Source organism: Perna viridis, chromosome 15, assembly GCF_037379345.1.
Source record: "Perna viridis isolate PV_CMFRI_1.1 ecotype Kerala chromosome 15, ASM3737934v1, whole genome shotgun sequence".
NCBI lineage: Eukaryota > Metazoa > Mollusca > Bivalvia > Mytilida > Mytilidae > Perna > Perna viridis.
In genome coordinates, this window is record NC_142459.1 from 24,879,857 (window position 1) to 24,906,157 (window position 26,301).

The following is a 26,301-nucleotide window of genomic DNA, read 5'->3' on the forward strand; positions in this document are numbered from 1 at the left end:
TAGAGACACAGTAAGGCTCAGCTCTGATCTGCCCATGATGAGGTATAATAAAGACTGAACTGTTAAAGATATTATAATGATCTGAGATAGAGCACATGTGTATATAATCAGCAGCCTGTTTTATAAATCTGGGTTTTATTTTAACTCGGTAACCACCACTATACTAAATGCTGTTAAAATTTGCCGGTCTTAATTACATCCAGATGGTTGGCTTAAAACTTCATCAAATTTGTTTCTGTACAGTTCCCACTCGGATGATATTGGCAGAGATCTGCTGACAGTTCTTAATTTAAGGAACAAAGTTTTATCCTTCATGCTGGGAATTAGTTAAACTTCGCCTTTTGGAATTTAGAATACATATTTTGTATGTTACATATTTAAAGCAATATAGTAGTGCAGGTTTCAAGTTGTTGGAGGTTACTTAGGTTATGGTTTAACTTTTGAGTTTTAAAGTTGATGTGTAGAAATACGTAAAGACAAAAAAGTAAAGTTAACTGAATGTACATAAAACTAGTAAAGTATTGATTCACTCATTATACTTGGATTTAATTTATTAGTGCAAAAAGGATTATCGGAAGAGAGAAACATTATTGTTCAGGTATCCATCTCCGTAGAAACCCATCAAAGTGGCGTCACATCGTGATTTCTATAGAAGGATGTTTTATTCCTATCCAGTTTATCCTCCACCATTAGGGATGTATGTCCCTACAAAGATATCTGGGGTAAGTTCTGTCTCTCCTGGAGGGAAATGTTTCCAAAAAAGTTAATATGCATAAGTTCTGTTTCAGTAAGTTTGCTTGTCCCAACTTCAGTATCTAGAGATAGGTCGATAGTATCAAAAAGGAGTGCATGTCCAACCAAAGCATCTAGGGTATGGTCCTGTCTCAATTAGGAGTGTTTGTCCTAAGCAAAATATCAAAATTATGTCCGGCCACAATAAGGAGTGCATGTCAAACCAAAACATTGAAAGAAATTCCTGTCTCTAGTGGAAGTGCATGTCATAATTAAAAAAAATGTCATAATGTAAGCATGAGGGTTAAATCCTGTCTCAGAGGTGCATGTCTTAACCAAAACATCAGGAGTAAGTCCTGTCTCAACTAGGTGTGTATGTCAAACACCAGGTTCCACTTTTGTGGTTGTATGCCCCAGCTAAAGCTGTGTCTCCACTTTTATGGTTGTATGTCTTAGCTAAAGCCCTGTCTCCACTTCAGCGTTTGTATGTCATAACTAAAGTTCTGTCTCCTATCTAGGGGTGTATATCCCAACTTAAAGAGTCTGGTCTCCACTTCTGGGGATGTATTTCCCATCTAAAGTCCTGTCTTCCCTTCTTGGGAGTGGGTACATATGTCCCAACCAAAACATTTTATCAACTCAAACTTCTTTTGATTAGGACATTACACAGCTGTATCTTGTAACTTACATGTACAGATCAGTTAATGGTGAAGGAAAGTTGCCAACTGGGAATACTGACAAAAGGTAGACTGCCACCCAGAAACTTGGTAAAGAGAAGTGATGGGGATAAATTGCCAGCTTGGTATGCAGAAGTGATAGGGATACATTTCCAGATTCATATACAGAAGTGATGGGGATACATTGCCAGCTTGGTATACGGAAGTAATTTGGGATACATTGCCAGGTTGCTATACAGAAGTGATAGGGATACATTGCCAGCTTGGTATACAGAAGTAATTTGGGATACATTGCCAGGTTGCTATACAGAAGTGATAGGGATACATTGCCAGCTTGGTATACGGAAGTAATTTGGGATACATTGCCAGGTTGCTATACAGAAGTGATGGGGATACATTGCCAGCTTGGTATACAGAAGTAATTTGGGATACATTGCCAGGTTGCTATACCGAAGTGATGGGGATACATTGCCAGCTTGGTATACAGAAGTGTTGATGGATATTTTGCCAGTTTGGTATTCAGAAGTGATGGGGATATTTTGCCAGCTTGGTATTCAGAAGTGATGGGGGGATACTTTGCCACCCTGAAACTTTCTCTTGGAGAGCATCTTGTACTCTAATTTGATTTACAAATATATATACTTGAAGAATTACTGCTTACAGGATATCACATTCAGCTGTTATGGTGATAAATTATTGTAGATATCTGTAGAACTGAACATTCTGGGGAAATTAAACACTTGCCGAACATCTGTAAAATATTACATGGAATTGAATGATGAAAATTAATTTGGCAATTCAAAGTGATAAATATAGAAGAGATAAGTGGAAGAACAAAGACTATACGTTCTCTTTTTTTCATATTTTAAGGTGGGGGTGGGGGGTAGTACTCTGGGTCCAAATTGATAAGTCATTGATGACAATCATTTTACTTTGTGATTGTTGGGCCCGTGGTTTTCCTAAAAGAAAAAAAAATCACATGACATACTTTTTCAACTAAAATGTTTGATCAATCTGATGTCTTAATTTAAAAATCTACAGAAAAAACAGACTTTACAAAATCTCTTATAATGATTAATATAGCATCCTTTCTTGAGGTACTTACATAATTTTTTCAGAAATCCTGAGGTACTTAAATAATTTTCCAGAAATCTTTATTTTTGTGAATGGAAGTTTTAGTACCTGATCTATGGTCAGAATTTGCGTTATCTTTAGATTTTGATGATGATCTTCTTTAAATTTCAAGCTTTCACATGGGTAAACTATTAGTTGGTACATAGGAAGAAGTTTTGAAATGGACACCTTAATGTGGACATACTGGTGTTATCTTTACCCAGTGAATGTTTGTGTTTACCATTAAAATCCTTGGAAGTAAAATAGAGAAATACTTCTAAGTCATCAAAGAAAACAATTATCTGGGCATTTAGTCACAGGATTAACCCATTGACATCGATGTCTGTATGTCTGTTCCACAATTGTTTATACTTGGGAGAATGTTACATGTTACTCTGTTGTTAAGATTTGAAAACAAATAATATCACAGAGAGAACTTAGTTTTAAAGAAGAAATTTAATGCAAGTTTGGAATAAAGATACATGAATTTGTGCATGATATGTGCAGTATGTAGATATAAAGCAAATGATTTATGATATTTTATATGGAAGCCCACCTGTGTTTACCTGGGACAGGTGTGGTGTAGATAGGCTATGATATATAGATTCAGGTGTGATACTGGTCCTAATTAACTTACCTGAAATCTGACAACAGGTGTCTAGTCTGGCTTCTAAGGAGAATGGTACCTCACTTGTATAGTGTAACATGAGGTCCTTCTAGAATGTAGATATGTATACTTCAAATATTTTCTTTGGAGAAAAGTAAATAGATTGTGCACTGTCTGTCTCTATTTACACTAGTCCTATATCTGAATTAAGGAAAAGTCCATTTAGGCCAGTGATAATTTGCTTACTCACTTGCAGTGGAAAGTTGGTTAAATTGACGATTGATGGGTTAGTAGCTAGGAAGATTATGGCATTGACTTCAGAAACTCAAAACAGACCTGTCTCTTAAAATTTTGCCAAAGAGGGAGATTTGACTAGCGTCATTTTCACTACATATTTTAGCTATCAATTTATTTTTGTAATATAACTATACTAGATTTGTGACAGTTAATTTTCATACAAAATTAAGTAAGATTTTGTTTGTTTTTTTTGGGTTTTTTTTTTTGTTTTTTTACCTTTAATTTTGGTCAAAATTGAAATACATCATTTCTTGGCTACATGACTTCTCCCCCTTCATTGTGACTGATGAAATACTGAAATATTGAAAATTTCTGATAGCGGGAGGTTATTGGCCCCAAGGGTGGATGGCCAAGGCAGTGGGAAATTAAGGAATTTATGATGAAATATTGGGAAAGCGAATTAACGTCTGTGCCAGACTTTTTGACAGAGAAATTAATACTATTCTTTATTCGTCTGCTGTAAGACTTTTCCCATTTCTCCACTTTAATTGTGGATTCAAAGATTTTATGTTATTTGGCTTTTAATGCCCTTTAAATGATTTCTTTACTTTCTTGGACGAAATATTGAGAGAGTAGAAAAAAACAGCATTCTAGGACCTCTGATAGGATTGAATGTTTTCATTGGTATGCTCCCAATGAAAATTAACTTCTCCAATTAGTATCAGCTTTTCAAACTTTAGAAATCTTTCAGAAATTCAAGTTTTCTATGTTCCATAGGGAAAGTGGAACATAAAAAATTACTTTTCCTTATCAAAACTTACTTGCCTTGGGTCTCCTAAAACTTCACATGCCTTGGATGTCGAAAAACTTCACTTGCATTGGGTGTCTTAAAACTTCCCTTGACTTGGATGTCCTGAAACTTTTTTGCCTTAGATGTCCTAAAACTTCACTTGCATTGGATGTCATAAGAACTTCACTTGCCATGGGTGATGAAAATTGGAATTCTAGAAATCCCTATTCCTCAGTTGACTGAAAATCTTAGAGCACGAAAGAGTTGCAACAGAACTATGGGAATATTGTAGGACTTTAGATCGAGAGGTAAGGAACTGAGGATGATGATTTGTTATGATGTTGTACTGACAGTATATATTATAATTTCAGGTCTACCCACCAGCCCCTAGCCCTGAGGATTACCAGGACTCACCCAACAGATACACATCACCTAAACCATTATATGGAGATGGATACTATAATATGGGTAGGTCACACACACACACACACACATACCCTGTGGTCGATCCAGGTACTTTGAAAGGGAGGTTACAGACTGTTGTCTTAATTTTCAATTGGAATTAACAAAATTTTCTATCAAAAGTGACCCCTTTGGATACACTTTTTCTCACACACTGAATTCATTACATAAAGATGGATGATACACACCCACATACATACATTTGCACACAAGCACTAAATACACAAATTTCAAAACAGGTATATAGATGCAAACCAACAAAGACAAGGATAGCTAACGCAGATATAACCCAAATACTTCATCAAAGTAGAACTATACTTTATAAATGATGTGAAGAAAACGCCTGGTTTAGACATGTCTTGTATTGGGGTTTTGTTTATACATGGTTTGGTTTAGACAGGTTCTTGTATTACACGGGGTTTGGACTGGTTTTACTACATTATAAGAGACAGTCTGTACAATAATCAGACAGGAGGTGATTCATGCGAGTAAAAATTATCCTTCTTTACTTGTTTGGTTGATTTTAGTGGGAGATGAATATGAGAAGAACTATGTAGAAGTATAGCATAGAAAACTGAAAAAGCATCATTTGTTTGTTGAGTTTCATTGGGAAGTGAATATAAAAGCATCATTTTGTAAAAGTGTAGGATGTGATGACTGAGAAAGCATTGTTTGTTCGTTAGGATTTTCTTCATCATAAATCACTTTAGTATAGGGAGTGTCAGAATTTTATATAGACTGTTATTTAATGTGTATAAATATATGATTTTGTTCCAGATCCATCCACCCCCCACAGTCAGGAGAACCCTTGGGGAGGGAGCAATGTCCCTCCCACTTCAACATATCCTTCCTCCATGTTGCCAGGCAACACTCATCAGTCTTACTCAAACATGCATCATGAAATGGTAAGTTATTCCTAATTGGTAAATAATATTGGCATTTGCAAAATTTCTGCTTAAGGCAAAGAAAAAATATGTCTGCTTAAGGTTACATTGGATGAAAAAATGGGGCATGTTAATAGGTAGGTAGGTAGGTGTGTAGGTAGAACAGGTTGGTAGAGTCATTTTATTTTTAAAATGTGTTTAATATTGACACTCTTGGAGGATTTCTTGACTTCAAAATTTCTCAGTTTAAAAAAAAGAATGATAGTTAAGCAGCATGTCATAAAAGATTTCAGTAATATGTTCTCTGTGGTAGGCAGAAAAAATAGGTAACCTTAAACAAACAATTGTTTTCAATATATTTATATTATTATAGTTCAGTATAGAAGAGATGTTTACCATTCTCTTATTCTCTGTAGTTTCTACAAATTTGAACTGTAAGTTATGCTCTACAGTTCATGCATATCTCCATTGTGTCTATGTTCAAAATCACAAAAATTCAGGAGTAAATGAATCATTTTTATAAAATTTGGCCCAAACTATGGACTGTCATCAAGTATAATTAACTGCTCTGATTAAACGGTTTGTGTGCTGGTATTTGGCCAGATTACGGTGAAATTTAACTGGTTCCCCTTCAGAAACAGGTGCAGTAAGGATGTTTATCTAATTAATTCCTAGATAGGTAGACAGTAGGACAAAATTAGATGGCTTTTTAACAATGCTATATACCAGTTAAACACATCAAAATGTTTAGATACAAAAGACATCTTGTCTTTGGTTGGTTCACCAGAAAATTCCTGCTGATTTGATTGGTTTATCAGAAAGTTCCTGCAGAATTGATTGGTTTATCATTCTTGTTTAGTTGGCTTGCTAGATAATTGTTGGCCTTTATGGTTTGGTAGTTGAAAAATTGTCTGTCCATTCTATAAACACTATACACAGATCTATTTAATCTGTGTGGAAGTTCTTTTTATTCATTTACTCAGTGGATGTTTCAAGAAAAGCAGAGAATGCTTACCCCACTGGTGCACCTGGTCCATGCTCCCAGTTTTGCTTATTTACTTTTATTATGTTATTTTGGTAAGTTCATGTTCTTTGTTATGTGTGTTTGTTTTCCCTGTCTGGTCTTTATCCTTGGAATACATTCTTTTCATTTCTGGTCAAATATCAGCAGGTAAAATTATATTCACCCACAGGACAGACTAATTTTATTTGTTTTTAACTTGCATTAACTTAAGGACAATCTAGTTTTCAATTTGGGCAAGTTGGGTTTTCATCGACTTGCTCAAGATGACAAGGTTGACAACCCTGGTTAGACCAATGGTAATGTACCTAACAACCCTGGTTAGACCAATGGTAATGTACCTAACAACCCTGGTTAGACCAATGGTAATGTACCTAACAACCCTGGTTAGACCAATGGTAATGTACCTAACAAGATGATAGAAGTTGCTACTTCACAAATGATTTTTACTAAAACAGACAAAAATTGAAATGATACAGTGGATACTAGCCGTTAATGCCACTTCCCATTTATATGACGCCATCATTTAAAATTACCAATTTTCATGAAATCAGCTACTGATATTGTAGTATAACTAACAAACAGAAATAAAAAATTAAAAAGTCAATCAGGACATGTTATTGTTGGTACAGAGTAGAACACATGGTTCTTTTTATATCTTAATCATAAACAAAACTCAACTCACTGAGATTATAAATAAACTGTAATAGGATTAGAGAACTATGGAGAAAGAATTTCATCGTCAGATAGACATGGGTACAGTTAGATAATCTCCATAACTTGATAATTTACATAACAGACAATCGCCAATCGTCATGTAAACACACCAAGTCTTTGTATATTTTGGAAAAGTTAATGAACTAGAGAGTGTTCAGGGTGAGAGCCAAAACTGTGACCTCTTCTTGAAGGAGGTGAGTTTGATATAGAGGTTGCCATGACAACTTGAAGAAAGATGGAAAGCAGATGCTTGTTTCATTCACAAAAATGGCACTGTCAGTGTAGTTTATCTCCTGCCTGGGAAACATTACATCACATGTCAGGAAGAATGTTTTTTTTCTTTGGCAGATTTTTTCTGACTTCTTTCATTCCTGTTTCCTGTTTATTGCTGGGTTCCCCCTCTCCAAATCATTCATTCTGAATGCAACTAGAAACTTTAACTTACCACCAAGTACTTTATACACACAGGGAAATGTATATGAAAACAATTAAATACTAAGTGTTAATCATGCATATAATGAATGAAGATGTTCTCTGATGTTTTGTCGAGTTGTTGCTCCCTTACGTACATTAGTTTTGGGGAAGTCATGAAATTAAGCAGCATTAAAATGTACCTTCAAGTCCTTCCTGGATCTGTGCCCATCCTGACTCAATATAAAAATTAACATGTATATATAATGACTGGTGCTATTAGCTGTAGAAAAATAATTAATTGAAGTTAGCAATTCCAACAAAAATAAATCTTGCTGAGAAAAAATCTTCAATCTTGGCAGTAAGTGAAGAGAAAAAAAGTTCCTTAGTTTGGCAGTAATTTGAAGGTTATTGATGGTATAATTTAAACTTTACATTTATGTGTAATATGCCAGGAATGTAGCACCTTGTGTCAAGGGAAAATGATTATTTAATGTCAGATTAGTGATGAGGTACTATACTATAAAATCCTGATTATGGCAAGGTTGGAAAGTCAGGTTGAACTCCCACCAGGTTCAGCTATAAAATCCTTATTATGGCAAGGTTGGAAAGTCAGGCTGAACTCCCACCAGGTTCAACTATAAAATCATTATTATGGCAAGGTTGGAAAGTCAGGCTGAACTCCCACTAGGTTCAACTATAAAGTCCTTTTTATGGCGAGGTTTGAAAGTCAGGTTGAATTCCCACCTGGGGTAACTATAAAATCCTCATTATTGTGAGGTTGGAAAGTCAGGTTGAAATCCCACCAGAGTTCATTAAAAAAATCCTGATTTTTTTTTTTTTTTTTAAGCATGGAAAGTTAGTATAGCTCCCTCTAGGGGCGAAAACTTAGTTGCTGGGTAATGTACATGTATAATTTTCATTCATAGTTTCAATCTGTGGTTATTATGAATGCTAGATTTCCATCACTTTTCAAGTGTTATGTATGATTTTTGACTTGTCAGTTTGTGGATTTTTATACATGTTTCAAACAGATTTCAGATATCCCTTACGTTATAAGGGGTCAAAGGGGCCAGACCTAAAAAAAAAAATCCACTTTTTACTTATTGGTCCAATTTTGAAAATGTTTCAATTAAATTTCAAATTTGATGCTTTATTGTGTCCATATTGAACTGCTCATTATATAAAGTGTGTCAAAAACTAATATTGTGTCCACACTTGCCCCACCTGTTCAGGTTTCAACCACTGGGGTTGTATAATGCTGCTCTCCATGAAGCTCTTTGTCCAGTAATATCAATGCTAATGACAATTTGAACATGCTAGTGTTGAGTTGGTTTTTGAATACATGTTACTTTTATCAGTTGCAAATAGTTTCACCCCACAGCACTGAACATTTGACAGAATTTCCGGGTTTAATCCTTCATTTTGATTTTTCTCCCTCATGGAAAGTAGAATGACAGTTTATAACATTTGTCCCATAATCCTGTTTAGTGGAGGTGATTTATTTGATAATAATCTTTACTTACAGGGCCAGTACCCATCACAACATGAAAGTATGATCAACTCCGGTCTTCCTCCTATGTCATCCTTCCGTGGTGGTCAACCAACCACATCAGCGTATTCCAGTACTTCACCATCGGTTGTAAACGGGTCTGATATGATCCGGAACCCTGCCAGTTCTCAGACAGGAGATGCCTTAGGGAAAGCATTAGCATCTGTAAGTTAGTAGTATGTAAGGAAGAACAAAAGGAGCCATAAATTTTAAATTTAGGAAAAGCATTCTGTATTTCAATTTTGTTTTCACTTATCATTCTACTAATTATGTATACCAAGGTTCAAGATACTGATCTGGCCACAAACCTTGGAACAGTTTTAATAAAGAAAATATGGATATCTTATTAGTAAAGATAAGTTAGTACAATATGGTTTTGGTCTGGTTAAAAAAGTAGGGGCACTAAGCCCTTTATATGGTGTTCAGATATTAACTATGTTGCGCAAAACAAAAATGATTTACAACAGTAATATGTATATAGATAAAAAAGTTGTATGGTTTGTAGTTCAGTGTAGTGATGCATTAATGGTGTCATAATAATGTGTACTGTGAATGCACTTATATTCATGGATACCAATTTTCATGGATTAGGGAAGAAACACAGGTTTGCAGATTCTTGAATTTATGGTCTCGAGGTTTTCAGTATACACTTCGATGAAAATCTTCTTAAAGTTGGAGACTTATTTCATGGTTAGGTCTACCCATGAAAAGTGGTACCCCATGTACAATAGCACTTTCACAGTAATAACAATTGTTAGAAATGGTTATATTTTGCATATACATTTTCATCTGGAAAACTATGTCCACACCAGAGAAAAAACTTAATCTTTTCAATTGTAATGGACTATGAAATATCAAATATTTCTACTAAATATGAATTTGTTTAATAAGTGTGTACACCATTCCTTTTGCCAGAAATGACCAAAAAGTTCAATATTTATAGAATTTCTATAGTTTGAATTCACAAATAAGACTATCAAAGCTTGATGATCAATTTTCAGCCGTATTTTGGGCCAAGTACAGCTTAATATTTCCCTATACCTTTTTCAATTAAAACTTAAAATGATACAAATGTATTAAGTTTGAAATCAGAACTTTTTTATCAGCCCTTATTCTTCTTGTAATTTCAGATATATTCACCTACAGATCATACAAATAGTAATTATGGTTCAAATAATTCTACACCTGTGTCTTCACCGCCTCCATTAGCAGGTAAGCTTATTCTGTCATCACTGTCTCTGTTCGCAGGTTAGCTTAATTCTAAACCTGCGTCTCACTACCTCCGTTAGCAGGTAAGCTTAATTCTATACCTGTGTCTCACTGCCTCCATTAGCAGATAAGCCTAATATTGCATGTGTGAAATTGGATAAATCCTGTGACTCTTGAGTCATATTGATAGATTCTGTTTATCAAATAATTGTCCATTATTACATCAATGTCTTGAGTTGAGATTTTGCCAATATTTACAATGACTTTAATCATAATGGGGAATTCATAGTCTGAGAATGTGTATCCATTGACATGTAAGTAAATAGTGTTATCTATCATCAGGATCCTCCTAGTAATGATAGAGACCTACCAAAGTTTTACCTGACCTCATTTCTATCAATTTTCAGGTTCCTCCGGCCAATGGCAGAGACCTGCTACACAAAGTTCTACCTCACCACATTTCGAAGGAGGAACATTACATAACTTAGTAAGTAATCTGAGGAAATGAGGAAGAGTGAGCGTCAAGTGTCTGTGAATTTGAAATTTCAAACTTCTTTGTTTAAATATGAGAATTTGGAGAACGGTTAATTTGCCAAATAAATGTAATCAAAGCAGTTAAATTCTTTAAAGTATTAAGAATATGGATTGTATCTGTGATATTGGGGCATATTGCCAATTTGTCTGTTTTCCCCAAGGACCTTTGACCTAAAATAATGCACTGAGCATGTTTGTAAAATGTGGATATTGTTTAACTGGTAAAAGTAGTTGTTCTTTCCCTGAGTAAGACAGATGTAAGTCTCATTATCTTTCAGATTAGGCCAAATAAAATTAATTAATAGGTTTTCATCTGCTTCGGCCCCTAAAAAATGACAAAAATATTTTAAAGAATTGGGGCAGGAATTTCAAAATCTGGTCTTTTTGCATCAGTTTCAAGTATTGAGATACTATAATATACTTTATTTTCCATTTCTTGGTGACTAAAATAATGTATCTTCTCTGAAATGGATGTTGCTGTGGATTTAGAACATATATAAGTACTTCAAATAACTAAAATTAAGTTAGCAAATATGTCTATTACAGTAAGAAATGAAAAATAATCTGTTCCATATTTTCTGTGAAGGATGAAAATCTACCATTTAAGTTTACTTGACCTAAATGTAAAAGTTAAAATGAACTTAAATGCCATCTTGATCACCATTTGGTTATTGGTTTGAAAGGTCAAAAGTTCGGCCAGAAAAACTTGTTAACAGATAACTTTTTTCAAAATAACTCGTAGTTGTTATATATTCATTAACTATAGCCTGTTAAAAGTTAGGAGCATCAGTCCCTTACTACATAGATGGTATCTTGATATTCCCTCTAAGCTTACATAGAAATTTTGTTCAGAGAAAAAACAACTATTTTTGGTGCATGTGTACTAACACTTCTGTTGGTTTACCCAGCAGAGAGGAATGGAAGAGAGGCTGGATGACGCGATTCACGTTCTCCGTGATCACGTAGAAATGGAGGTAAAAATTTCCCAGGGTTCCCTGGTTACAGCTTTATGTTAGCTTATTATTGCGAGGGAGGCGGTTATGTTGTTTTTGTTCTCAATATTATAGGTTTACTTTGAGAAGCTGTTGATGATCAATCACAAATCAGTCAAGCCTGAATTTCTTCTGCTTTGTAAAATTTCATTCTTAAATTTTTTTATTTTATTTTTTTTTTTTATTTATACACTTTTGGTAATTGACCTCTGACCTCCATTACGGCTGTATAAGTGGTTATTTATGCATTCATAAAATTTTGACCATATCTACAATAGACCTACAGATATAAAAGTAAAAACACTTCAATAATGCCCTCCCTTCAAATTAGGAGTTATTCCCCTTTATACTATATATATATATATATATATATATATATATATATGGTTGATTCAGGTAATGTGAAAATGACATTACATCACATGAAATTAAAATAATACATTTTTACAATGAAAAACTTTAAATTTTCCAGCAGCCAATTAAAAAACCACTTACATGTTATAAATGTACCATAATCTGTCATATATTTTAGAACTTGAAACCTGTATTTGTTTTATTATTTGAGTGTATACCTAGAGAGGTGAAAATTTTTTCTGAAGAACTTTGTCATTATATTATTTCAATGAAAACAAAAAAAAAATTACTTGAAGAAAATTTCTACAAGATCTTGTTATCTTCATATGGTTCCAAATTTAATGTGTTTTTGACATGCATGAATCACCTCTTGTCTAATTTTTTTTCCCAGATTGTTTCAAGAAAGTTTTTTGTCCTATCGTCATTTTTTTACCCTCCTCTGAATTTTTTTCTCCACTGAGGATAGTCTGAACTTTTTTCACAGTTGTAATGTGTTACATTTTATGAGAGCATGTTGAAGTTTTGGGTTTTTAGATGTATCAATCTTGTTGCATGTTGTTCTATATTTATCATTATAGCTTTGCATGTGCTTATTATTGATATACTGACCAACACTGGAAATCATAAGACTAAGGACTGTAGACAATTTCTACTAGACATGGAAAGTATGCTATTTACATGTATACTGGGATTGTAGGCCATTTCTATTTGACACTTTAGTTTCAACTTGTGGGCAGAATCTTGATCAGTAATTCCATATTGTAAATATAGCACTTTTCTGTAAAGATTGTATCCACATTTTACAGAAAAATTGTCACATTTTCTTGTGGAAGTACCTACTTAAGCATGCTCAGAAATGACAATGCAAATGTTTCTTTAAAAAAAAAAGTGTTTTCTTTATAAATTATTGATAATTCATTTCTGTGCTATATGTTGACTTAGAATGTGTTGGTCAGTGTATCATGTTCATACACCTCTCAATAAGTACCAAGCAAAAGTCATCTCTTTATATACCTCTGAATAAAAACCTATTAAAAGTCATCAATGTCCTCTTTTTAAAACCTTTCAATAAGTACCAATCAGAAGTCATCTCTTTATATACCTCTCAATAAAATCCAAACAAAAGTCATCATTGTCCTCTTTATTTACCGCTCAATAAAAACCAATCAAAAGTCATCAGTGTCCTCTTTTTATACCTCTCAGTAAGTACCAATCAAAAATCATCTCTTTATATACCTCTCAATAAAATCCAATCAAAAGTCATCAGTGTCATCTATATACCTCTTAATAAATACCAATCAAAAGTTATCAGTGTCCTCTTTATACCTTTCAGTATGTACCAATCAGAAGTCATCAATATCCTCTTTATATACCTCTTAATAAGTATGCATTGAAAGTCATCAAACTTCCTCTTAATATACCTCTCAATAAGTACCAATCGAAAGTCCTCAATGTCCTCTTTATACCTCTCAATAAGTACCAATCAAAAGTCATCAATGTCCTCTTTATATACCTCTCAATAAAAACCAATCAAAAGTCATCAATGTCATCTTTTTATACCTCTCAGTAAGTACCAATCAAAAATCATCTCTTTATATATCTCTCAATAAAAACCAATCAAAAGTCATCTATGTACTCTTTATATACCTCTTAAAATGTACTAATCAGAAGTCGTCAATATCCTCTTTATATACCTCTCAATAAGTACGCATTGAAAGTCATCAAATGTCCTCTTCATATACCTCTCAATAAGTACAAATTGAAAGTCATCAATGTCCTCTTTATACCTCTCAATAAAAACCAATCAAAAGTCATCAATATCCTCTTTATATACCTTTCAATAAGTACCAATCAGAAGTCATTAATGTCCTCTGTATTATTTCTCAACAGGTAACAATGAGTGTCATTTGTACGAATCAAAAGTCTTCAGTGTTCTGTTACATATAGTTATAAGGTGAATACTTCCATTTAGATATATTCCTTTTGGAAGGTATCATATCTAAAGACATCTGTGATAAAGAACCCACAGACTGTTATCACTTCGTCTATGCAATACATATATGTGTTATAAAGAACCCACAGACTGTTACCCCCTTGTCTATACAGTACATATATGTGCTTCATTTCACTGTCAATTTCTTAGTACACTGCGTCAACATCATAAAATATTAAAGGAATGATTTTATTTTTCAGAGTCGAATGGAAGAAAGACTTGACGATGCAATATACGTTCTACGTCATCACGCAGAACCCCAACAGATGGGTCCCGGAGGAATGATGCCACATTCCAATGGAATCATGGGATACGGTGGTGGCATGTCTAACACCATAGAGGCCTTGGTAAGAATGATCTGTTGTCATGGACACCATATATATGCTTCACTATTGACATGTAAAATGGCTTTGGTAAGAACAATCTGTTGTCATGATATGCTTCACTATTGACATGTAAAATGGCCTTGGTAAGAACGATCTACTGTCATGGACACTATATATATGCTTCACTGTTGACATGTAAAATGGCCTTGGTGATAAGATCTGTTGTCATGGACACCATATATATATGCTTCACTATTGACATGTAAAATGGCCTTGGTAAGAACGATCTGTTGTCATGGACACCATATATATGCTTCACTATTGACATGTAAATTGGCCTTGGTAAGAACAATCTGTTGTCATGGACACCATATATATGCTTCACTATTGACATGTAAAATGGCCTTGGTAAGAACAATCTACTGTCATTGACACCATATATATGCTTCAGTGTTGACATGTAAAATGGCCTTGGTGATAACTATCTGTTGTCATGGACACCTTATATATGCTTCAGTATTGACATGTAAAATGGCCCTGGTTAGAACAACCTGTAGTCATGGAAACCATATATATGCTTCACTATTGACATGTAAAATGGCCTTTGTTAGAACAATCTGTTGTCATGGACACCTTATATGTGCTTCACTATTGACATGTAAAATGGCCTTGGTAAGAACGATCTACTGTCATGGACACCATATATATGCTTCACTATTGACATGTAAAATAATCATTTTTTGTCTTGTTAATCTTTACAGGATTCATAATTGTGGCTTTCTTGAGATTTTGAATATAAGAAGCTGAGTTGTTTTTGCTACAAATAAAAGATCTGAAGTTTAGTTTGAATCAAACTCTGAATAATAAATAAGTGAAGCCACATTTACTGTTAAAAGGTGTAAAAGATCAAATATACCAATAAAGCATGGCAAAGGGAGGCCTTCATCAAGGGTCAGGGGTTCAAATTTTTGTTCAAAAAGTGAGTCCTGGACATTGACAAGTTTCACATCAAAGGTCTGCTTTAGGAAAACCGAAAGTCCACAAAAAGTGTTAGGGTCAAAGGTCAAGGAACCATGTAAATGAAATTTGAAAGGATAGAAATTGAGGGTCCCAAACCTCTGACAACCACTAATTTGAACCCCTGGGATGAATAGCGCTGGCCAATAGGACACTAAATTCTCATGAATGTATCATCTTAAAGACTTCTTAATTTTCTACCATAGTTGGACATGGACCATTACTTTAGACTGTGCACTAAGAAATGGTTGACCAAAGCTTTTTTTTTTTCATATGGACTGTGGCTAACACTATCTTCTCTGTTGAAGTAATGGCAGTTAACTAAATATATTTACCCATAAATCTTTAATGAGAAACAATAAAACTCTATATCAAAAATATTTTGCAGGTGCACAGACGGGAAGACATTAATCTTGTGATAATTTGTTTTATCTGTTTAAGTCATTCCATTAATTTATTTCAATCTTGATGAAATAACAGACCATTTGTACACGTGTTTAGTGAGCATGTTTAGGACATTACAATCATTTATGATGTAATGAGGAAAAAATATTTTTACAACAGGGGGAAAGAGTAATCAAAAAGTAGTTAGCAGTTTGTTGATGGCAGAATCAATGTTGTCTGTTTTTGTGAAAGCTGAAGAATCTGTTGGAAACATTAGCTGTGAGGCGACTGCTAAATTGTTCATGCAGAACTCAGTGTTTTCCAAGCTTTATAATAGCTCTGACATCTGGCAATGTAGTTTCCTTCCTTCATATGGGAGAGCACACATGGTATATATGTTGACTACCTCCTGAGAGGAGAGCTCTTGTCTTGTTGTGATGTAATCAATGTGATTTGAAGGTTTTTACAGACTTATAATACAGATAACACAACTCAACTGATTTAAACAGATAAAATTTTGACAGTTAAGATATTTGTCTATCTTATTAGTAGAGGGCATTTTCTACTTTGAAGCAAGGTGTCCGTTACATGGTTGTACTGGGAAATGATTCAGTCCTATTGATGCCAAAATAAACATGTTATTTCATTACTAATCTATATGATGTAATATTTCTCTGCCTAAGGTTTCCTACTTTAAAATTTGTCAGTTCTATTTTTAGTTGTTATGTTTTTTATTGGTATCACACTGTCAATGTAATTTCTATATTAGTTCGTAGATCTTTATGAAATTTTATAACAAGATTACAAATCACATCAGTATTAATATTTCAGGTTTCGACTGGAGTTACCACCTCTGTTCTGGTCAAATTTTTATCCTGTGTCAAAAATCTAATCGTAATCAAAATTCAAAGCTGTTTAAGAATTATTGGCCAAAAAGGGACCTAAAGCAAACATTTCATAGTATTTAACTCCAGCAAAAGCATTGGAATATCTTTGATATTCTATACCACTATGGTCAGACTTGGATTGATGTTGATGGTTAAAACTTTTCAGAAATTACGGGCCAGAAACATATATTTTCCTGATGTCACTATTAGTGAATGAATCTGTTTGAAATTGTAGTACGAGGTGCCATACCACACAAGAAAGATTCAGATTAATTTTAAGGATTTCGAGTTGAACTTTGTAGGAATTACCTTATCTTCCTTTAATAACATGAGTAGGAATGAATGGATGCACACTATAAAAGGATTTTCGTGTTGTGACTTGAGCCGAGTAAGAATATGGGGTAAGAAACAAGCACTTTTTTCTGATTTCTGGAGAATGACTTGAGTGAAATGGAATAGATCTCTTTGAAATTGTACCACAAGGTGCCATGTCCCCACAAGAAGTTTAGGATTGACTTGCTGGGTTTTGACTGGAACCATTAAGGAATATTAAGGCCCAAAAAGTGACCACTTTGTTTTGGGTCAAGTTTGAATGGTGTGTCCATACTTACCCATCTGTTCAGGGTTCAACCTCAGCAGTCATATCAAGCTGTGCCCAGCGAAGCATTTTCTTGTGTAAGCTTCCTGAAGAATCTCTAAAAAGCCTCATAGTTGGATTAAATGACAGTATTTATCAACAAATGGGTGGTATATTATAATCACATGGTCTGTCTGTCATTCCATTCATCCATCCAAATTACAATTAATTTAGCTCCAAACTGAATGATTAATTTCAAATTTAGTATGCAGATGTATTAAGACAGGGCAGAAGTCATAAGAGATTTATTTTTTGTGCTGACCAATGTCAGCTGTACAAGTGGTGGTATACCTAGTTCAACAATGCTTACAATATCATGATTATTTTCTAGTAATGACCAGAAAGTTTTAGTCCTTGAATTTCAACTCTTGACCTGGCATTACATCAGGATTATAAAATACATGTACTTATTTGATAATTTTTTTTATTTTTTTGCAGGCATCTCATCAGCACAGTTCTTCCGAGGGTAGGCCCAATGCTAATGAACAAGGAAAACCAGATAGTAAGTAGAGTGAAAAAGAAATTATAAGGTTAAGGGTCAGAACAATGCTTATAAGCAGCAGGTCATGAAAAGAGTTCAATTCTTTCAAGTTTTGACCTGTGTTAAAATATGAAAAACGCTTTTGTTGTAATTATAGTATGTGACAATAAAGGTCAAAGATCACTTAAAATGTTATTGGTTCAGCAAAACACCAGATGCATGATCAATATTATCTTGATAGTATTTTATTCCAGATGGTTAGTGCAGTTATTTTTATACCCCCACAAACAAAGTTTTTGGAGTATATAGGTTTGACTTTGTCTGTCTGTCCACAGCAATTTTCTAATCAGCTTGATGCATTGTTATTAAACTATGTTGGATGGAAAATAACCACATGGAGATGTGTATACTGTCATGAATATATAAGTTTTTGCAAAAATTGAAGAAATGACGACTCGTGGACATAGGCATTTATTTCAACAAACTTGGTCTCGTGTGTTGTAGGCAACTCCTCCTCATGGAATTGCGGGATTGTTATAAAACTTGATTGGAGTATTAAATTACCATATTGACACATGCCTGTTGTCAAGAATTTATGTTTAGGCAAAAATTGTAGAAATGTTGGCTGATGGACTTAAGTGTTTTTCAGCAAATCTTGGTCTGATGTGTTGTCCACAGCTCCTCCTCAACGACTTGTAGGATTGTTATGAAACTCGACAAAGTTTTAGTTTACCATATTGTGGTGTACTTGTTGTCAGTGATATATGTTTACAGTAAATTTGCAGTCATATTCTGTTGTGTTAAAAAAAAAGTACTAATTGCAGTTTGGAGTTGGGTGTTTTAGAATGGCATAAGTGTTAGAATGGCACCAATGTTGTGTGTCAGAAGTGCTTAGTCTATCTTTCATGAATATTAAATCCAATATGAATCATGTGTCCACATTGTTTCCAAATGTACAGGGTTCAACAAGCTGCGGTGGTATTAGTGAGGTTAGGGGCAGTGTCTAGTTTTTTGGGAAATACTGTTTACCTTCTCCCATCACTTATGTTACAAATTATAAATAGAGTTTTAGCAGTTGTGATTATAACACTGATATGAGAAAGACACTATGTTTAATGCCAGCAAAAAATTTTTACACGTCTGTATGTCGGTGTTTGTTAAGAGCGTTTCCATTTTTGTTCTAGACATACATATAATATAATATTAAAGGTATTGTTAGAAAATGTAAAAGACAGGGAAAAAATTACGCTTTGACCTACCCACGAAAACCACGAAAATTGGTACCCCCATGAACAATAATACTTGCACAGTATTACTATAATTGTAATTGTAACAATATTTCAATCATTTTTATAATACATTCCGTTCTTGGTAATTTCAGTTCACACATTAGAACAAAGTCAGTCAACCCAACAGAAGAATTCAGACAAATCAGAGAAAAAAGACAGCAAAAAGGACTCAGAAACTGCTTCAGTCAAACCCCCTCCTACTAAAAGATCTCGGTAAGTAGGACTCAGAAACTGTTTCAGTCTAACCCCTTCCTACTGAAAGGTCTCGGTAAGTAGGACTTCAGAACAGCTTCAGTCCACCCCTCCTTCAAAAAGATCTTGGTAAGTAGGACTCAAACTGTTTCAGTCTAACCTCTTCCTCCTAAAAGATCTCAGTAAGTCGGACTTCGGAACAGCTTCAGTCTAACCCCCTCGTATAAAAAGAACTCGGTAAGTAGGACTCAGGAACAGGTTCAGTCCACCCCTCGTATTAAAAGATCTCACTTGGTAGGACTCAGGAACAGCTTCAGTCCACCCCCTCCTACAAAAATGTCTTAGTAGGACTGATGAACAGCTTCAATCTAACCCCCTCCTGCAAATAGATCTTGGTAAGTAGGACTCAGGAACAGCTTGTATGTGTCATTATGAGATATGTTTAACAATTACAATGTCAATCTGTTAAACAGTGATAGAAGTAATTCTATCTGATGTAATGTAGAAATACGTGGAAGTGTTATAGTTCGTGGAGTATCAGTTTTCATGGTTTTTGGTTTACCATGAAATCTGGTTCAGAACAAAATAGAACTTTCCCATTGAATCGTATGTTAGAAATGTCAAATCATCAAAATTAAATAATCTATGAACTTATGTTTTATTTCCTATACCACGAAAATAGGTACTTACAATTAAAAGTACTTCTACGGTAGTCCTGACTGTCTAGTATGTTTGAATGTTAAGGAATCAATGAAGTTGTGTTCAATAAGTAATCAATGATACATGTATGATATGCTGTATGATTTATAATTGACAGGTGGACGTCTAAAGAAAAACAGCAGCCAGGAACAGGACCTTCTTCACCCTCATCGTAAGTTTCTTCTACAGGTCAAAGTTGGCTTCATGCATCAATTTAGTGAAAGTGTATTAAAATTTTAATTATCATCTCTGAAACACACTTATCAACAATTAAAAGAAAAACACATTAAAATTGTATATGTGACTTTGCTGTTGATCTTAAATTATGATGTTAGACACCAATTTATAAAAGGTATATTGATATATTAGTTGGAAGCTTTAGATCTACACAAAAACTCTTTGATAAGCAGTGGTATGTCCATGTGGAGATTAAGAGTTGTTCCCCTTTACTAGTTTCCATAGGGTAGAATCAATACACTGAAGCTATCATTTGACTGTGAAAACAGTATCAAAATCCCACTTTTTATTTCTAAGGTCAAAGGTCATTTATTTGTCTTCTGTATATTTACTTCCTAATTGATCAAGTCGATTTTTGGTGGATATTTTTTGGTTCCTAGACTACCCATAGTCTCTCTTGTGGTTGCCTAATTACAAATTTTTATTTACATTAATTAAAAGGATCCAGTCTGCCATAATTTTATAAGCAGTTCTCTCATCACCTTCTGAGGGGTGTGAAAGAATAGCTCACCAACTTACAAGTGTTTCATGAAAAGTTGGCATGAGAATTAAATAGTTACCTTTGATTGTTCTTACATTACTATTGATTATTTGATTGAGTTAATGAATCTTTGTTTTTTTTTATTGTCAGTCTCTGTAAGGATCAGGCAGTGGGTTCAAACGGAAAAAATACCACTATTTTGCAAGTTTAATTCAGCTATTTGGACCATCAAAATCAAGAGAGAAAAAAACGAGATTTTTCCATTAAAGTTGTAATTTATCGGAATGCACTGAAAATTAACATTTCAAGGACAGATAAATCTGTCTAAACATCATTTTTCTAACATTCTATCGACATTCTATTTAAAAAATTTTGAGCCAACCCAGTAATGCAGAGATCAAAGAATGGTCTGGTATCATTGAAATTTTTGGTCGGTTTTTGACACGTTCCCATTTTGCCTGATCTTTACCTGCCGTCTCTGCCAAAAACTTAACCTGATCTCTCTCTCTCTCTCTCTCAAAAACTTAACCTGATCTCTCTGTCAGAAAATTCACCTGCTCTCTCTCAAAAACTTAACCTGATCTCTCTGTCAGAAAATTTACCTGCTCTCTCTCTCTCTTTCTCAAAAACTTAACCTGATCTCTCTGTCAGAAAATTCACCTGCTCTCTCTCTCTCTCTTTCTCAAAAACTTAACCTGATCTCTCTGTCAGAAAATTCACCTGCTCTCTCTCGCTCAAAAACTTAACCTGATCTCTGTCAGAAAATTCACCTGCTCTCTCTCTCTCAAAAACTTAACCTGATCTCTGTCAGAAAATTCACCTGCTCTCTCTCTCAAAAACTTAACCTGATCTCTGTCAGAAAATTCACCTGCTCTCTCTCTCTCTCTCTCTCAAAAACTTAACCTGATCTCTCTGTCAGAAAATTCACCTGCTCTCTCTCTCTCTCAAAAACTTAACCTGATCTCTCTGTCAGAAAATTCACCCGCTCTCTCTCTCTCTCTCAAAAACTTAATCTGATCTCTGTCAAAAAATTCACCTGCTCTCTCTCTCAAAAACTTAACCTGATCTCTCTGTCAGAAAATTCACCTGCTCTCTCTCTCTCTCTCTCAAAAACTTAATCTGATCTCTCTGTCAAAAAGTTCACCTGCTCTCTCTCTCAAAAACTTAACCTGATCTCATCTCTCTGTCAGAAAATTCACCTGCTCTCTCTCTCTCTCTCTCTCTCTCTCTCTCAAAAACTTGACCAGATCTCTCTGTCAGAAAATTCACCTGCTCTCTCTCTCAAAAACTTAACCTGATCTCTGTCAGAAAATTCACCTGCTCTCTCTCTCAAAAACTTAACCTGATCTCTCTGTCAGAAAATTCACCTGCTCTCTCTCTCTCTCAAAAACTTAACCTGATCTCTCTGTCAAAAAGTTAACCTGCTCTCTCTCTCACAAAAACTTAACCTGATCTCTCTGTCAGAAAATTCACCTGCTCTCTCTCTCTCTCTCTCTCTCTCTCTCTCTCTCTCTCAAAAACTTGACCAGATCTCTCTGTCAGAAAATTCACCTGCTCTCTCTCTCAAAAACTTAACCTGATCTCTGTCAGAAAATTCACCTGCTCTCTCTCTCAAAAACTTAACCTGATCTCTCTGTCAGAAAATTCACCTGCTCTCTCTCTCTCTCAAAAACTTAACCTGATCTCTCTGTCAAAAAGTTAACCTGCTCTCTCTCTCACAAAAACTTAACCTGATCTCTCTGTCAGAAAATTCACCTGCTCTCTCTCTCTCTCTCTCTCTCTCTCTCTCTCTCTCTCTCTCTCTCTCTCTCTCTCTCTCTCTCAAAAACTTAACCTGATCTCTCTGTCAAAAAGTTCACCTGCTCTCTCTCTCTCTCTCTTTCTCAAAAACTTAACCTGATATCTCTGTCAGAAAATTCACCTGCTCTCTCTGTCAGAAACTTAACCTGATCTCTCTCTCTCGAAAACTTAACCTGATCTCTCTCTCTCAAAAACTTAACCTGCTCTTTCTCTCTCAAAAACTTAACCTGCTCTCTCTCTCTCTCTCAAAAACTTAACCTGCTCTCTCTGTCAGAAACAAGTGCATGCCCTTTGATTTAAGAACCATAAAGAAAATATTTGAATTACATGTAACAAAGCTTATTAATTAGGTAAACACATGAAATCTAAAATATTATGAAAGCTTTGTGAGGGATGGTTTTCATTCTGTACCCTAGGATTATAATCAATTAAAAAAAACCAGCTATTTAGACATCTCCTTCTTTGAATAAATCCATGTTTTGACTTCAACATATTATATCACATTGTTTTATAAAGCCCTTGTTTATTTGTCTGCACAATTAGTCCATTGTTATTTGGTTCGTGTACATTTTATATGAGGCTATTGTTAATTGATCATACTTGTAATAATGCAAAACTTTCATGATGCGAAATGAGATGTCAAAATGTTTTAAAAATCAAAAGTTTGGAATAAGACCAAGGCTTGTGACACATGGTCGTTGTATTTTATTTCAACAGTCAGATTGACGACCCTGATGAGTCTCCGGAAACTAAGTTAGAGAGAGAACGCGTTAGGCGACAAGCCAACAATACACGAGAAAGGTTTGTCTATATTTCCCTTGGATTTTGTGCCCATCTATGTAGATTTAATCTGAAAGTCAGCCAGGTATCAGTTTCTCCCAAGGTATGGATGTTAGTAAATCACCATCATCATTTCTTGTCTTTAAAAGGTATAAAGAAGCCTTACCATCAACAAGCAAGGTTAATTTTATTTGTTTGTGAAAATCAGAATTTTCAATATTTTTCACATGAAATTAACGATTTTCATGTGAAATTCACTAAACATTAATTTCATGTGAACATTTCGTGTGAATTTCACATGAACTCTATCACTTAGTTTACTTGCTCAATTTAGGTGAAAATCATGTGAAATTCATGTGAAAATCATTTCAAATAATTCTGCCAGTGTATAAAGTTATTGTTTTGATGATTATCTTTTGTTGTTTATACTAAAATCAGTTTCACTAAAACACAAAGAAGACTTGGAATAATATCAGATTTAACAGTACATTGACTATTCTACAGATCAGAATTCTGTGCATGAAGACAAGGTATTTGGCCTACATTCAGATTAGAACTACATTCTGTGTTATGAAACCTATCCACTCCCATTCAATGATTATTACCAATTATCTAGAGTTTTGGCTATTGAATACCACACTTAATATGTTTTAGACAGTTTTAAATTGATTAATAAAATTGTTACTTTTAAAGGGCAACATATTTTTCTTCAATTCAAATCTAGTTCAGCCCTTACCAACACCATTGTCTTCTTTAAATAAACTTGTGCAGCCATTGTGGTAGTGAAGATAACTGGTTTATTTTTGGAGTAATCTGAATGAGAGTGATCAGGTGTATAGTTTTGTTGGTTTTGGGATATTCATGTTGTCAGCACTCAGTTCTGGTCTGTCTGTTTCATTGGCAGTAATGACCTCGCCGATGAAGACGAGTCTCCGGAGACCAAGCTGGAACGTGAGAGATTACGGCGACAAGCTAATAATGCTCGGGAAAGGTTTGTCTTGATTCTCTGGGTGACGTATTGCAGGGTTATTGCACAAATATTTGGAAACACTGTGCCAAGTAGGGTGTATTATTGCACAACCTTTAAGAAGCATTATACATCTTACAAGGCATAATATTCCTAAATATTTATGCAATAAGCCTTTTATTGTATAGCAATCAATCATTGTTTGATTCATTATTTCCTTATGATTACATTTTTGCAAGTTATATTTGCATTTGTGTAATTAATTCATTTATAACACTTTTGTAAAAGATAACTATCTGTGAGAAATGATATATTGCTATTCAATAAACCAGTATATTCAAGCTGTCTTCCTCTGGTCACTGTAGTATATAATTATCTATATTAATTCAGGAAGTAATGCCACAGTTTTATTGTTGCATGAACTTGAACATATTATTTGCAATAAACCATTTTTGGAAGTTTTGTTATAAATTTCTCAGTGCCTCATCTAACAACGACAAATGAAATGGTCCTGTTTCAAAAAAATGCAGTAATAATTGTGTGCAATATTTTCTGAATTTACAGTTTACAAGTATTTGAATTATAATGCCCTGCCAACAATATTCAGGTATATATATATATATCAATGTGTCTGTCTATCTGTGCATCAGTTCCAATAGTAATGTTAGTACATGTGTTTTAGCTTAGTTTAACTGGCAATCTTTACTAGCTCAAAACATAGAATTTTTATTCATAAAAATAGGATGAGTTGGTTAAAAAAAACGCCACACTTTTTCTGGCTGTGAAATGATGTGCAGGGCATTAGAACTGTATCATATTGATTTGTTTGATAACGTGTCATCATAATACAGTAATTACATTGTCAAGTGTTATACTTTAAAAATGAATGTTTTCAGGGAGTATGTAAACCATCAAGTATCTAAGTCCTACAGTCCCTGGAACTATCCATGCGACTTTTACAGTCCCTGAAACTATCCATGCAACTTTTACTGCCCCTGAAACTATCCACACATTATTACAGTCCCTGAAACTATCCATGCAATTTTTACAGTCCCTGAAATTATCCATGCAACTTTCTGATGCATTGATGATCCATGATTGAATGATTGCTGACAGTTGTCCAGTGACCAATCTGATCACAGTTTTGTTGAGTAAAATGACAGATGATCAGTTCATGTAAATCTAAGAATTTTCATTGTAAAAATCTAAATTATTAAATCTAAAATGCAAGATAAAAATAATTCAATTGATGTCTAATTGTATATCACTTAGAAAATATACGTAAAAATGGAAAACCAAAAAACAATCCTTAAATTGTATTTACCGATCAGCAGTATCGTGATGGAACAAAGAAGTGATCACTGATGAAATGAATTGATGACTGATCAGAAACTGATTGATAATCGATGACGAATTACAATTATAGTTGTATGGATCGGTTCAGATACTGTATATGTTTGTATGGACTAAACAAACAAAAATGTTATGAAGAAAAATTTACATTGAAATAAGATAGTTATAACAAGATACATGTGTGTAAATATGGGTACAGTATCAATTGATCTTGTGAAATAAAATTTTACATACATTTGATTGTTTCTACAATTTAGTCAAGTATGTTTTAATTAAGAAATTTTCCTTTCATTCTGTTATACCAAATATTTGATAGATCTATTAAATTGATGACTTAAAAATAAATAGATGTGACAATTTCATTAGGTCTATTGTTTCTAATAAAAAAACAGAAGGCATATCAATTTGACATTTTTTTGTGAAAATAGAAAAGTTAAATCACTTGTCAAAATAAGCTACTTTGCAGTTTCTGGTTCTATCTTTTTT

At 34.1% G+C, this 26,301-nt stretch overlaps 1 protein-coding gene across 14 annotated transcripts in view; it reads left to right on the forward strand.

Moving 5' to 3' along the window:
* LOC148597582 (transcription factor 12-like) overlaps window positions 1-26,301 on the forward strand; it is a 74,732-nt gene that overhangs the window by 42,220 nt on the left and 6,211 nt on the right. For 4 of the 14 annotated variants that reach the window (XM_088564036.1, XM_088564034.1, XM_088564046.1 and 1 more), the window contains exons 9-20: window positions 4,528-4,624; window positions 5,396-5,523; window positions 9,180-9,368; window positions 10,334-10,415; window positions 10,820-10,899; window positions 11,855-11,920; window positions 14,486-14,632; window positions 17,975-18,038; window positions 19,399-19,519; window positions 20,316-20,369; window positions 23,433-23,516; window positions 24,400-24,486. In XM_088564036.1, coding sequence (XP_088420162.1) covers window positions 4,528-4,624; window positions 5,396-5,523; window positions 9,180-9,368; window positions 10,334-10,415; window positions 10,820-10,899; window positions 11,855-11,920; window positions 14,486-14,632; window positions 17,975-18,038; window positions 19,399-19,519; window positions 20,316-20,369; window positions 23,433-23,516; window positions 24,400-24,486 — 1,199 coding nt within the window. The remainder of the gene's footprint in view (window positions 1-4,527; window positions 4,625-5,395; window positions 5,524-9,179; window positions 9,369-10,333; window positions 10,416-10,819; window positions 10,900-11,854; window positions 11,921-14,485; window positions 14,633-17,974; window positions 18,039-19,398; window positions 19,520-20,315; window positions 20,370-23,432; window positions 23,517-24,399; window positions 24,487-26,301) is intronic. The other 10 variants (XM_088564044.1, XM_088564043.1, XM_088564048.1 and 7 more) reach the window with 6 other exon arrangements.